The following is a 17,239-nucleotide window of genomic DNA, read 5'->3' as shown; positions in this document are numbered from 1 at the left end:
TATCGCTGGCCTGTGGCCGCCTTAATCGATGGCCACTTCACGCCTCGCCCCCCCCACTAATGTCCTCTTCTCTCTCCCTCCCCTCCAATGTGTGCAGATACTACTGACTCTACAGTAGATACTACTAACTCTATATTAGATACTACTAACTCTATAGTAGACACTACTAACTCTATAGTAGATACTACTGACTCTATAGTAGATACTACTGACTCTATAGTAGACACTACTGACTCTATAGTAGACACTACTGACTCTATAGTAGATACTACTGACTCTATAGTGGGCACTACTGACTCTATAGTAGACACTACTGACTCTATAGTAGATACTACTGACTCTATAGTAGATACTACTGACTCTATAGTAGATACTACTGACTCTATACTGGGCACTACTGACTCTATAGTAGATACTACTGACTCTATAGTAGATATTACTGACTCTATAGTAGACACTACTGACTATATAGTAGACACTACTGACTCTATAGTAGATACTACTGACTCTATAGTAGACACTACTGACTCTATAGTAGATACTACTGACTCTATAGTAGATACTACGGACTCTATAGTAGATACTACTGACTATGGTAGACACTACTGACTCTATAGTAGATACTACTGACTCTATAGTAGATACTACTGACTCTACAGTAGACACTACTGACTCTACAGTAGACACTACTGACTCTATAGTAGATACTACTGACTATGGTAGACACTACTGACTCTATAGTAGACACTACTGACTCTATAGTAGATACTACTGACTCTATAGTAGACACTACTGAATCTATAGTAGATACTACTGACTCTATAGTAGATACTACTGACTCTATAGTAGATACTGCTGACTCTATAGTAGACACTACTAACTCTATAGTAGATACTACTGACTCTATAGTAGATACTGCTGACTCTATAGTAGATACTACTGGCTCTATAGTAGATACTACTGACTCTATAGTAGACACTACTAACTCTATAGTAGATACTACTGACTCTATAGTAGATACTACTGACTTTAAAGTAGATACTACTAACTCTATAGTAGATACTACTGACTCTACAGTAGACACTACTGACTCTATAGTAGACACTACTGACTCTATAGTGGGCACTACTGACTCTATAGTAGATACTACTGACTCTATAGTAGATATTACTGACTCTATAGTAGATACTACTGACTCTATAGTGGGCACTACTGACTCTATAGTAGATACTACTGACTCTATAGTAGATATTACTGACTCTATAGTAGACACTACTGACTATATAGTAGACACTACTGACTCTATAGTAGATACTACTGACTCTATAGTAGACACTACTGACTCTATAGTAGATACTACTGACTCTATAGTAGATACTACTGACTCTATAGTAGATACTACTGACTATGGTAGACACTACTGACTCTATAGTAGATACCACTGACTCTATAGTAGATACTACTGACTCTACAGTAGACACTACTGACTCTACAGTAGACACTACTGACTCTATAGTAGACACTACTGACTCTATAGTAGACACTACTGACTCTATAGTAGACACTACTGACTTTATAGTAGATACTACTAACTCTATAGTAGACACTACTGAGTCTATAGTAGATACTACTGACTCTATAGTAGATACTACTGACTCTATAGTAGATACTGCTGACTCTATAGTAGACACTACTAACTCTATAGTAGATACTACTGACTCTATAGTAGATACTGCTGACTCTATAGTAGATACTACTGGCTCTATAGTAGATACTACTGACTCTATAGTAGACACTACTAACTCTATAGTAGATACTACTGACTCTATAGTAGATACTACTGACTTTAAAGTAGATACTACTAACTCTATAGTAGATACTACTGACTCTACAGTAGACACTACTGACTCTATAGTAGACACTACTGACTCTATAGTAGATACTACTGACTCTATAGTAGATACTACTAACTCTTTAGTAGATACTACTGACTCTATAGTAGATACTACTAACTCTATAGTAGACACTACTGACTCTATAGTAGACACTATTGACTCTATAGTAGATACTATTGACTCTATAGTAGATACTACTAACTCTATAGTAGACACTACTGACTCTATAGTAGATACTACTGACTTTATAGTAGATACAACTGACTCTATAGTAGATACTACTGACTCTATAGTAGACACTATTGACTCTATAGTAGATACTACTAACTCTATAGTAGACACTATTGACTCTATAGTAGACACTATTGACTCTATAGTAGACACTACTGACACTATAGTAGACACTACTTACTCTATAGTAGATACTACTGACTTTATAGTAGATACTACTAACTCTATAGTAGATACTACTGACTCTACAGTAGACACTACTGACTCTATAGTAGACACTACTGACTCTATAGTAGATAGTACTGACTCTATAGTGGGCACTACTGACTCTATAGTAGACACTACTGACTCTATAGTAGATACTACTGACTCTATAGTAGATACTACTGACTCTATAGTGGGCACTACTGACTCTATAGTAGACACTACTGACTCTATAGTAGATACTACTGACTCTATAGTAGATACTACTGACTCTATAGTGGGCACTACTGACTCTATAGTAGACACTACTGACTCTATAGTAGATACTACTGACTCTATAGTAGATACTACTGACTCTATAGTGGGCACTACTGACTCTATAGTAGACACTACTGACTCTATAGTAGATACTACTGACTCTATAGTAGATACTATTGACTCTATAGTAGATACTACTGACTCTATAGTGGGCACTACTGAGTCTATAGTAGATACTCCGGACTCTATAGTAGACACTACTGACTCTATAGTAGATACTACTGACTCTATAGTAGATATTACTGACTCTATAGTAGACACTACTGACTCTATAGTGGGCACTACTGACTCTATAGTAGATACTACTGACTCTATAGTAGATATTACTGACTCTATAGTAGATACTACTGACTCTATAGTGGGCACTACTGACTCTATAGTAGATACTACTGACTCTATAGTAGATATTACTGACTCTATAGTAGACACTACTGACTATATAGTAGACACTACTGACTCTATAGTAGATACTACTGACTCTATAGTAGACACTACTGACTCTATAGTAGATACTACTGACTCTATAGTAGATACTACTGACTCTATAGTAGATACTACTGACTATGGTAGACACTACTGACTCTATAGTAGATACCACTGACTCTATAGTAGATACTACTGACTCTACAGTAGACACTACTGACTCTACAGTAGACACTACTGACTCTATAGTAGACACTACTGACTCTATAGTAGACACTACTGACTCTATAGTAGACACTACTGACTTTATAGTAGATACTACTAACTCTATAGTAGACACTACTGAGTCTATAGTAGATACTACTGACTCTATAGTAGATACTACTGACTCTATAGTAGATACTGCTGACTCTATAGTAGACACTACTAACTCTATAGTAGATACTACTGACTCTATAGTAGATACTGCTGACTCTATAGTAGATACTACTGGCTCTATAGTAGATACTACTGACTCTATAGTAGACACTACTAACTCTATAGTAGATACTACTGACTCTATAGTAGATACTACTGACTTTAAAGTAGATACTACTAACTCTATAGTAGATACTACTGACTCTACAGTAGACACTACTGACTCTATAGTAGACACTACTGACTCTATAGTAGATACTACTGACTCTATAGTAGATACTACTAACTCTATAGTAGATACTACTGACTCTATAGTTGATACTACTAACTCTATAGTAGACACTACTGACTCTATAGTAGACACTATTGACTCTATAGTAGATACTATTGACTCTATAGTAGATACTACTAACTCTATAGTAGACACTACTGACTCTATAGTAGATACTACTGACTTTATAGTAGATACAACTGACTCTATAGTAGATACTACTGACTCTATAGTAGACACTATTGACTCTATAGTAGATACTACTGACTCTATAGTAGTTACTACTAACTCTATAGTAGACACTACTGACTCTATAGTAGATACTACTGACTTTATAGTAGATACAACTGACTCTATAGTAGATACTACTGACTCTATAGTAGACACTATTGACTCTATAGTAGATACTACTAACTCTATAGTAGACACTATTGACTCTATAGTAGACACTATTGACTCTATAGTAGACACTACTGACACTATAGTAGACACTACTTACTCTATAGTAGATACTACTGACTTTATAGTAGATACTACTAACTCTATAGTAGATACTACTGACTCTACAGTAGACACTACTGACTCTATAGTAGATGCTACTGACTCTACAGTAGATACTACTGACTCTATAGTAGACACTACTGACTCTATAGTAGATACTACTGACTCTATAGTAGATACTACTGACTCTATAGTAGATACTGCTGACTCTATAGTAGACACTACTAACTCTATAGTAGATACTACTGACTCTATAGTAGATACTGCTGACTCTATAGTAGATACTACTGGCTCTATAGTAGATACTACTGACTCTATAGTAGACACTACTAACTCTATAGTAGATACTACTGACTCTATAGTAGATACTACTGACTTTAAAGTAGATACTACTAACTCTATAGTAGATACTACTGACTATACAGTAGACACTACTGACTCTATAGTAGACACTACTGACTCTATAGTAGATACTACTGACTCTATAGTAGATACTACTAACTCTATAGTAGATACTACTGACTCTATAGTAGATACTACTAACTCTATAGTAGATACTACTGACTCTATAGTAGACACTACTGACTCTATAGTAGACACTATTGACTCTATAGTAGATACTATTGACTCTATAGTAGATACTACTAACTCTATAGTAGACACTACTGACTCTATAGTAGATACTACTGACTTTATAGTAGATACAACTGACTCTATAGTAGATACTACTGACTCTATAGTAGACACTATTGACTCTATAGTAGATACTACTGACTCTATAGTAGTTACTACTAACTCTATAGTAGACACTACTGACTCTATAGTAGATACTACTGACTTTATAGTAGATACAACTGACTCTATAGTAGATACTACTGACTCTATAGTAGACACTATTGACTCTATAGTAGATACTACTAACTCTATAGTAGACACTATTGACTCTATAGTAGACACTATTGACTCTATAGTAGACACTACTGACACTATAGTAGACACTACTTACTCTATAGTAGATACTACTGACTTTATAGTAGATACTACTAACTCTATAGTAGATACTACTGACTCTACAGTAGACACTACTGACTCTATAGTAGATGCTACTGACTCTACAGTAGATACTACTGACTCTATAGTAGACACTACTGACTCTATAGTAGTTACTACTAACTCTATAGTAGACACTACTGACTCTATAGTAGATACTACTGACTTTATAGTAGATACAACTGACTCTATAGTAGATACTACTGACTCTATAGTAGACACTATTGACTCTATAGTAGATACTACTAACTCTATAGTAGACACTATTGACTCTATAGTAGACACTATTGACTCTATAGTAGACACTACTGACACTATAGTAGACACTACTTACTCTATAGTAGATACTACTGACTTTATAGTAGATACTACTAACTCTATAGTAGATACTACTGACTCTACAGTAGACACTACTGACTCTATAGTAGATGCTACTGACTCTACAGTAGATACTACTGACTCTATAGTAGACACTACTGACTCTATAGTAGATACTACTGACTCTATAGTAGATACTACTGACTCTATAGTAGATACTGCTGACTCTATAGTAGACACTACTAACTCTATAGTAGATACTACTGACTCTATAGTAGATACTGCTGACTCTATAGTAGATACTACTGGCTCTATAGTAGATACTACTGACTCTATAGTAGACACTACTAACTCTATAGTAGATACTACTGACTCTATAGTAGATACTACTGACTTTAAAGTAGATACTACTAACTCTATAGTAGATACTACTGACTATACAGTAGACACTACTGACTCTATAGTAGACACTACTGACTCTATAGTAGATACTACTGACTCTATAGTAGATACTACTAACTCTATAGTAGATACTACTGACTCTATAGTAGATACTACTAACTCTATAGTAGATACTACTGACTCTATAGTAGACACTACTGACTCTATAGTAGACACTATTGACTCTATAGTAGATACTATTGACTCTATAGTAGATACTACTAACTCTATAGTAGACACTACTGACTCTATAGTAGATACTACTGACTTTATAGTAGATACAACTGACTCTATAGTAGATACTACTGACTCTATAGTAGACACTATTGACTCTATAGTAGATACTACTGACTCTATAGTAGTTACTACTAACTCTATAGTAGACACTACTGACTCTATAGTAGATACTACTGACTTTATAGTAGATACAACTGACTCTATAGTAGATACTACTGACTCTATAGTAGACACTATTGACTCTATAGTAGATACTACTAACTCTATAGTAGACACTATTGACTCTATAGTAGACACTATTGACTCTATAGTAGACACTACTGACACTATAGTAGACACTACTTACTCTATAGTAGATACTACTGACTTTATAGTAGATACTACTAACTCTATAGTAGATACTACTGACTCTACAGTAGACACTACTGACTCTATAGTAGATGCTACTGACTCTACAGTAGATACTACTGACTCTATAGTAGACACTACTGACTCTATAGTAGATACTACTGACTCTACAGTAGATACTACTGACTCTATAGTAGATACTACTAACTCTATAGTAGACACTACTGACTCTATAGTAGACACTGTTGCCTCTATAGTAGATACTATTGACTCTATAGTAGATACTACTAACTCTATAGTAGACACTACTGACTCTATAGTAGATACTACTGACTTTATAGTAGATACAACTGACTCTATAGTAGATACTACTGACTCTATAGTAGACACTATTGACTCTATAGTAGATACTACTGACTCTATAGTAGTTACTACTAACTCTATAGTAGACACTACTGACTCTATAGTAGATACTACTGACTTTATAGTAGATACAACTGACTCTATAGTAGATACTACTGACTCTATAGTAGACACTATTGACTCTATAGTAGATACTACTAACTCTATAGTAGACACTATTGACTCTATAGTAGACACTATTGACTCTATAGTAGACACTACTGACACTATAGTAGACACTACTTACTCTATAGTAGATACTACTGACTTTATAGTAGATACTACTAACTCTATAGTAGATACTACTGACTCTACAGTAGACACTACTGACTCTATAGTAGATGCTACTGACTCTACAGTAGATACTACTGACTCTATAGTAGACACTACTGACTCTATAGTAGATACTACTGACTCTATAGTAGATACTACTGACTCTATAGTAGATACTGCTGACTCTATAGTAGTCACTACTAACTCTATAGTAGATACTACTGACTCTATAGTAGATACTACTGACTCTATAGTAGACACTATTGACTCTATAGTAGATACTACTAACTCTATAGTAGACACTATTGACTCTATAGTAGACACTATTGACTCTATAGTAGACACTACTGACACTATAGTAGACACTACTTACTCTATAGTAGATACTACTGACTTTATAGTAGATACTACTAACTCTATAGTAGATACTACTGACTCTACAGTAGACACTACTGACTCTATAGTAGATGCTACTGACTCTACAGTAGATACTACTGACTCTATAGTAGACACTACTGACTCTATAGTAGATACTACTGACTCTACAGTAGATACTACTGACTCTATAGTAGACACTACTAACTCTACAGTAGACACCACTAACTCTATAGTAGATACTACTGACTCTACAGTAGATACTACTGACTCTATAGTAGACACTACTGACTCTATAGTAGATACTACTGACTCTATAGTAGATACTACTGACTCTATAGTAGACACTACTAACTCTATAGTAGATACTACTGACTCTATAGTAGATACTACTAACTCTATAGTAGACACTACTGACTCTATAGTAGACACTATTGACTCTATAGTAGATACTATTGACTCTATAGTAGATACTACTAACTCTATAGTAGACACTACTGACTCTATAGTAGATACTACTGACTTTATAGTAGATACAACTGACTCTATAGTAGATACTACTGACTCTATAGTAGACACTATTGACTCTATAGTAGATACTACTGACTCTATAGTAGTTACTACTAACTCTATAGTAGACACTACTGACTCTATAGTAGATACTACTGACTTTATAGTAGATACAACTGACTCTATAGTAGATACTACTGACTCTATAGTAGACACTATTGACTCTATAGTAGATACTACTAACTCTATAGTAGACACTATTGACTCTATAGTAGACACTATTGACTCTATAGTAGACACTACTGACACTATAGTAGACACTACTTACTCTATAGTAGATACTACTGACTTTATAGTAGATACTACTAACTCTATAGTAGATACTACTGACTCTACAGTAGACACTACTGACTCTATAGTAGATGCTACTGACTCTACAGTAGATACTACTGACTCTATAGTAGACACTACTGACTCTATAGTAGATACTACTGACTCTATAGTAGATACTACTGACTCTATAGTAGATACTGCTGACTCTATAGTAGACACTACTAACTCTATAGTAGATACTACTGACTCTATAGTAGATACTGCTGACTCTATAGTAGATACTACTGGCTCTATAGTAGATACTACTGACTCTATAGTAGACACTACTAACTCTATAGTAGATACTACTGACTCTATAGTAGATACTACTGACTTTAAAGTAGATACTACTAACTCTATAGTAGATACTACTGACTATACAGTAGACACTACTGACTCTATAGTAGACACTACTGACTCTATAGTAGATACTACTGACTCTATAGTAGATACTACTAACTCTATAGTAGATACTACTGACTCTATAGTAGATACTACTAACTCTATAGTAGATACTACTGACTCTATAGTAGACACTACTGACTCTATAGTAGACACTATTGACTCTATAGTAGATACTATTGACTCTATAGTAGATACTACTAACTCTATAGTAGACACTACTGACTCTATAGTAGATACTACTGACTTTATAGTAGATACAACTGACTCTATAGTAGATACTACTGACTCTATAGTAGACACTATTGACTCTATAGTAGATACTACTTACTCTATAGTAGTTACTACTAACTCTATAGTAGACACTACTGACTCTATAGTAGATACTACTGACTTTATAGTAGATACAACTGACTCTATAGTAGATACTACTGACTCTATAGTAGACACTATTGACTCTATAGTAGATACTACTAACTCTATAGTAGACACTATTGACTCTATAGTAGACACTATTGACTCTATAGTAGACACTACTGACACTATAGTAGACACTACTTACTCTATAGTAGATACTACTGACTTTATAGTAGATACTACTAACTCTATAGTAGATACTACTGACTCTACAGTAGACACTACTGACTCTATAGTAGATGCTACTGACTCTACAGTAGATACTACTGACTCTATAGTAGACACTACTGACTCTATAGTAGATACTACTGACTCTACAGTAGATACTACTGACTCTATAGTAGACACTACTAACTCTACAGTAGACACCACTAACTCTATAGTAGATACTACTGACTCTACAGTAGATACTACTGACTCTATAGTAGACACTACTGACTCTATAGTAGATACTACTGACTCTATAGTAGATACTACTGACTCTACAGTAGATACTACTGACTCTATAGTAGATACTACTGACTCTATAGTAGACACTACTAACTCTATAGTAGATACTACTGACTCTATAGTAGATACTACTGACTCTATAGTAGATACTACTAACTCTACAGTAGATACTACTGACTCTATAGTAGACACTACTGACTCTATAGTAGATGCTACTGACTCTATAGTAGACACTACTGACTCTATAGTAGATGCTACTGACTCTACAGTAGATACTACTGACTCTACAGTAGACACTACTGACTCTATAGTAGACACTACTGACTCTATAGTAGATACTACACACTCTATAGTAGACACTGCTGACTCTATAGTAGACATTACTGACTCTATAGTAGATACTACTGACTCTATAGTAGATACTACTGACTCTATAGTAGACACTAATGACTCTATAGTAGACATTACTGACTCTATAGTAGATACTACTGACTCTATAGTAGACACTACTGACTCTATAGTAGATATTACTGACTCTATAGTAGATACTACTGACTCTATAGTAGACACTAATGACTCTATAGTAGACACTACTGACTCTATAGTAGATACTACATACTCTATATTAGACACTACTGACTCTATAGTAGATACTACTGACTCTATAGTAGATACTACTGACTCTATAGTAGATACTACTTACTCTATAGTAGATACTACTAGCTCTATAGTAGACACTACTGACTCTACAGTAGACACTACTGACTCTATAGTAGATGCTACTGACTCTACAGTAGATACTACTGACTCTATAGTAGACACTACTGACTCTATAGTAGATACTACTGACTCTATAGTAGATACTACTGACTCTATAGTAGATACTGCTGACTCTATAGTAGACACTACTAACTCTATAGTAGATACTACTGACTCTATAGTAGATACTGCTGACTCTATAGTAGATACTACTGGCTCTATAGTAGATACTACTGACTCTATAGTAGACACTACTAACTCTATAGTAGATACTACTGACTCTATAGTAGATACTACTGACTTTAAAGTAGATACTACTAACTCTATAGTAGATACTACTGACTATACAGTAGACACTACTGACTCTATAGTAGACACTACTGACTCTATAGTAGATACTACTGACTCTATAGTAGATACTACTAACTCTATAGTAGATACTACTGACTCTATAGTAGATACTACTAACTCTATAGTAGATACTACTGACTCTATAGTAGACACTACTGACTCTATAGTAGACACTATTGACTCTATAGTAGATACTATTGACTCTATAGTAGATACTACTAACTCTATAGTAGACACTACTGACTCTATAGTAGATACTACTGACTTTATAGTAGATACAACTGACTCTATAGTAGATACTACTGACTCTATAGTAGACACTATTGACTCTATAGTAGATACTACTGACTCTATAGTAGTTACTACTAACTCTATAGTAGACACTACTGACTCTATAGTAGATACTACTGACTTTATAGTAGATACAACTGACTCTATAGTAGATACTACTGACTCTATAGTAGACACTATTGACTCTATAGTAGATACTACTAACTCTATAGTAGACACTATTGACTCTATAGTAGACACTATTGACTCTATAGTAGACACTACTGACACTATAGTAGACACTACTTACTCTATAGTAGATACTACTGACTTTATAGTAGATACTACTAACTCTATAGTAGATACTACTGACTCTACAGTAGACACTACTGACTCTATAGTAGATGCTACTGACTCTACAGTAGATACTACTGACTCTATAGTAGACACTACTGACTCTATAGTAGATACTACTGACTCTACAGTAGATACTACTGACTCTATAGTAGACACTACTAACTCTACAGTAGACACCACTAACTCTATAGTAGATACTACTGACTCTACAGTAGATACTACTGACTCTATAGTAGACACTACTGACTCTATAGTAGATACTACTGACTCTATAGTAGATACTACTGACTCTACAGTAGATACTACTGACTCTATAGTAGATACTACTGACTCTATAGTAGACACTACTAACTCTATAGTAGATACTACTGACTCTATAGTAGATACTACTGACTCTATAGTAGATACTACTAACTCTACAGTAGATACTACTGACTCTATAGTAGACACTACTGACTCTATAGTAGATGCTACTGACTCTATAGTAGACACTACTGACTCTATAGTAGATGCTACTGACTCTACAGTAGATACTACTGACTCTACAGTAGACACTACTGACTCTATAGTAGACACTACTGACTCTATAGTAGATACTACACACTCTATAGTAGACACTGCTGACTCTATAGTAGACATTACTGACTCTATAGTAGATACTACTGACTCTATAGTAGATACTACTGACTCTATAGTAGACACTAATGACTCTATAGTAGACATTACTGACTCTATAGTAGATACTACTGACTCTATAGTAGACACTACTGACTCTATAGTAGATATTACTGACTCTATAGTAGATACTACTGACTCTATAGTAGACACTAATGACTCTATAGTAGACACTACTGACTCTATAGTAGATACTACATACTCTATATTAGACACTACTGACTCTATAGTAGATACTACTGACTCTATAGTAGATACTACTGACTCTATAGTAGATACTACTTACTCTATAGTAGATACTACTAGCTCTATAGTAGACACTACTGACTCTATAGTAGACACTACTGACTCTACAGTAGACACTACTAACTCTATAGTAGACATTACTGACTCTATAGTAGATACTACTGACTCTGTAGTAGACACTACTGACTCTATAGTAGATACTACTGACTCTATAGTAGATACTACTGACACTATAGTAGATACTACTGACTCTATTGTATATATGGCGTGTAGACATATATGCCTACAGAATAAATTAAAGCATTTTGGAGGGAGGAGTGACATTTTGTGGGTGCTTTTCAACAATTTTTGGAAACCTATTGGATCAACGTTTCACCCCCACATCTGGGGGCCGGGGGTTCTTATAATTTAGTTGACGGGACAAAAGGATCACCGGGCTTTAACAATAGATGTATGATTATTAAAGCGTGCGTGAATAGATGTATGTTAAGCGTACGAGTACCACCGACTAGCACCCCGCACCTCCGATTAGCACGGTCGTGTGTATGTTGCACATCTTTCGCACCGTACGTAGCCAACCGTGCTAATCGGGTGGCTACGGTGCGAAATAAGTTCAACATACATCCGTACGTTTCATTCTAACCAATGATCTCACTCGCTTCGCCAAACACAAAACACAACAGCATTGCATGCGACGTCGTTTGGTCTGACACCGCGTCGCAAGGCCTTCATCTAGCAGTGGATTGACAGGGAGCCTCTGCACGAGTTGGATTCAGGTGTGGATTCTCCAACCTCTTGCGCCGAGACGTGTTTGACCTGTAGCGTGGAAGAGAATGCCAAATGCCATCTCCTCCAAAGTCGGGCCCATCTGCCAGCAGTGGCGTCAGTGAGCAATCGCACGGCTGCACCGTTAACCCTTGGTCGTGATCTCACAGCTCGATGCCACGGTCCCTGGCGATTTCACCGCAACGCTCCTTCGTGCTAAAGGGCTCCAGAGAGCCCCCCCCCCCCCAAGCAGAAGTTGCTTGAATCTGCTCTTTTGGCCAAAGTTAAAATGAAACATGTCGGAAACACGCACGCTTTCATAATCATCAGTGTGGTCCATCAGCCATCAGAATGGGAGAAGGGGAACGCGTTTCACCTGAATTGGGACTCATCAGCAGAGCATGCATGTGCGCGCTTGCCAACCCCGTCGACGTTAAGTGGTAGGCTGTCGACTGTTTAAGCCGCGCTTTGGTGTGACACAACAATAACCCCCCTCCTTCCCCGCATATTCTGACACCCATTTTCGCTCTGAAAATCATCATACGGAACCACGCTCTATACAAATCGCCAACCGAATCACGCCTTCAAATCGATCGTTTTGCTTGGCAAGCAGACGCGCGCGCACACACACACACACACACGTGCACACACACACACACGTGCACAGACACACACACGTGCACACACACACACACGTGCACACACACACACGTGCACACACACACGTGCACACACACACACACACACGTACACACACACGTGCACACACACACACGTGCACACACACACACGCGCACACACACACACACGTGCACGTGCACGCATGCAATCAATTAACATGTGCGGGGCTCCCACATTCGTGTTACCTGTTGTTACGGCATACGACACCAGCAACCAGGTGAGCAGCAAGCGACCGGCCCGGGACGTGGCAGCCGCCATCATCATCACCAGCGATGTTCTTCCGTCTTGTTGTATCAACAACAATGCTGTTGTACGAGCCTTGGGTTGATGCAGTCAGTCGCTCAACCTGCTGCCCACCTCGAAGCGCGAGTGCCTCTTTATAGGTGAGCTGGAGCCCCCGTTGCATCCCTAATCGCGTAGGCGTCTCAATAATAAATATTTAAGTGGAGTTAAAGTTTGCTTTTAAGGTGTGTGTCTGTGCGCGTGCGTCGCGTGGTGCTGGCTGTCTTCACGCATAGTTTTATTAACCCATTTGATTGTGAGTGTAAGCGGTTTGTTGCGATGGAATAAGATATATATGCAAATATTATATTCACATATTCCCCATACATCCTTAACGACGTCAAACGTGATGCCATATTTTTCAACTACATTTTCCGATTTTTTTTAAAAGCATTTTTATATTCCACTTTTATCTTATATAGATTCACGTAGTGCCTTAGTCCGACGCGCTTTACAATAATTACAAAGTTGCACGCGAGATGATGGTGGTAAAATGAATAGGGGGGGGGGGGGGGTTATTAAACGTGGTGGTGTAGCTATGGTGACAGGACAGGTGGGCTTAGGAGGGGATTGAGTAGGGGTCGTGGCAGAGATTGTGGTAGGGCTCTGGTAGTAGTTGGGGTCCTGGGCCAGGGAGTAGCAGTAGCGGAATCGGCTCGGGCAGAAGAGATGGCTTTGAAGCAGGGGTTAGGGAACCTTTTTTCTGCCAAGGGCCATTTGGATATTCATAAAACATCATTCGCGGGCCATACAAAATGGTCAACTTAAAAATCAGCCCGTTATATTTTTTGTCAAACATTTCATTAACTCACCCCTAATGTGATGGCTGGAACTGCTTCTCTTTGGTGAGGCGCGTGGTGATGATGTCAGCTGGTATTGATGATGTTGCTGCTACTCGCAACTGCTTTTCCAGGTGTTGCTCCTAGATCTATTGAATTTCGAGTCCCGCCTGCGGTTCCCTTGGCAGGGCCAGAGACCCAAATGATTTCGCGGGGCCTCCCCAACCCCTGGCTTTAAAGGGAGGAATGGAAGCATGTCGGTGAAGATGATTGTTTTACGTGCAATGGGAGTTGGTTCCGGTGGAGGGGAGCAAAGGTGGAAAGTGACCAAGAGCGAGACTGGGCACAGGACGAGGGAGACACCGAGAGCGACAGTAGAGATTGGGAGCAGAGGGAACGGCATGGGACCATATACATGAGAGAAGCAAGCGATGGTGAGGATGTTATTCTTAAGTTGTTTTAATATTCATATGAGTTCTCGAAAACTGTTCCTCTGTGAACGAATGTTTACCCCTTCTGTATAGTGTTGGTCTCTCGCAACATGTAAACTTTCCCACTCACAAACTCGGTCAATCCCTTGCTGTAGTTATGACGTCTGGCTTGCCCATATCAAATTAAAATTCGTGCAATGTTTCTGTATCTGACCATTTCGCAATTGTTGTTACTTGATTCGCCACTTTCCTTAACCAGAATGAACGTAACGTCAACTCTAGGAATGTAAAGTCTTTAAATACATACTCTTTAGTTCTATTCGGTAAAGTCACGTAGGTAAAAAATAAAACAACAAAAATCACGACGTTTCGGCCACAACACAAGCGGCCTTCATCAGGTGAAGGGACCAGCCTGTCTCGAAGACTGCGCTGGAGTCAAACAGGGCCAAGCTCAGACTGCGACCTTTAAGCTGTGTGAGAGGGATTAAGGTGCCTCGACAAAGGAATTAGCATAAAAATTAGCATTTGATTGGCGGACTTAGCATGATGAAAGGTGTAGCACAGTGATCGGCACCGGCAGTGCCACACCTTTCATCATGATAAGTCCGCCAATCAAATGCTAATTTTTTACGCTAATTCCTTTGTCAAGACACCTTAATCCCTCTCACACAGCTTAAAGGTGCACTGCCGCGTGCTAGACCTTTCATCATGATAAGTCCGCCAATCAAATGCTAATTTTTTATGCTAATTCCTTTGTCAAGGCACCTTAATCCCTCTCACACAGCTTAAAGGTCGCAGTCTGAGCTTGGCTCTGTTTCACTCCAGCGCAGTCTTCGAGACAGGCTGGTCCCTTCACCTGATGAAGGCCGCTTGTGTTGTGGCCGAAACGTCGTGAGAATTTTTATTGTTTTTTTTTACCTACGTGACTTTACCGAATAGAACCAAAGAGTATGGATCCTTGCAGTCAGGAAAGCTTCAAATCTTTAAATACAACTAAGTTTGCCGAGTCAATTTCATCATCCTTACCCTCAAACTTTAATTGTTTTCTCTCTTTGGAGGGCAAGGTTCTTTATGATTAAACACTTTCCAATACTTTTGACTTTTGAGTGCCACCTAAAGAACGCCGTGTCTCCTCCAGTCGGCTATCTCATCGGTATACTGACCATCTGCGCTCCTTTGCAATATCTGGGAGAAAGCATGAACGGAGATGGAGGGTCACAGGTCTGGAGATTATTTTTCAGATCTGGAAGCAACATAAGTGCGTGTGCGTGCATATAGGGACGTAAGAATAGGTTTTACCCATTCTGGCAATAAAGCAGTTGTGTTAAGATGTTAAAACACCAAACTGAAACCTTTTGCAAGGAATCATATCTGCATTAACCAAATATGCTTGTGGTGAACATGCAAAAAAAACATGCTCCACCACCCGACACGGCCAAACAGTAAAAAAATGTGTCACGTTTACAAAACACAAATAGTTCACTACTTTCGCCCACCGGTGTGTTGAAGAGTGAATCAACATCATTTACAATTTTGAGTACGACGTTTCGCTGGTAATTACATCCAGCATCATCGGGCAATTTGCCAGAATGGTGAAGTCATCCACTTGCTCCCGGTCATAATTTCACCCAATCTGGCGCAGTGATTTGAGGCGGAGAGGGGGTGAGGGCATTGTAATTATATAATAGATTGGTAATCATTCGATTGTTAATAATTAATATTTGTTTACCCTATAAAGAATTGCAATTTTAATATATATTTTATTTAAATAATACAGAATGTAAGTTG

At 37.7% G+C, this 17,239-nt stretch overlaps 1 protein-coding gene across 1 annotated transcript in view; it reads right to left on the bottom strand.

The window, feature by feature from the left end:
• Positions 1 to 14,377, bottom strand: part of LOC103091832 (scavenger receptor cysteine-rich domain-containing protein DMBT1) — a 71,148-nt gene extending 56,771 nt beyond the window's left edge. The window contains exon 1 of the mRNA XM_032957929.2: positions 14,145 to 14,377. Within this exon, the coding sequence (XP_032813820.2) occupies positions 14,145 to 14,223 (79 nt within the window). The 5' untranslated portion in view covers positions 14,224 to 14,377. The remainder of the gene's footprint in view (positions 1 to 14,144) is intronic.
• Positions 14,378 to 17,239: the final 2,862 nt, after the last annotated feature.

This window comes from Petromyzon marinus, chromosome 21 (assembly GCF_048934315.1).
Source record: "Petromyzon marinus isolate PM22_M1 ecotype Great Lakes invasive population chromosome 21, UKy_Petmar_22M1.pri1.0, whole genome shotgun sequence".
Lineage (NCBI taxonomy): Eukaryota > Metazoa > Chordata > Hyperoartia > Petromyzontiformes > Petromyzontidae > Petromyzon > Petromyzon marinus.
The sequence above is the reverse complement of the archived record's forward strand: the minus strand, read 5'-3'. Positions and strand labels throughout refer to the sequence as shown.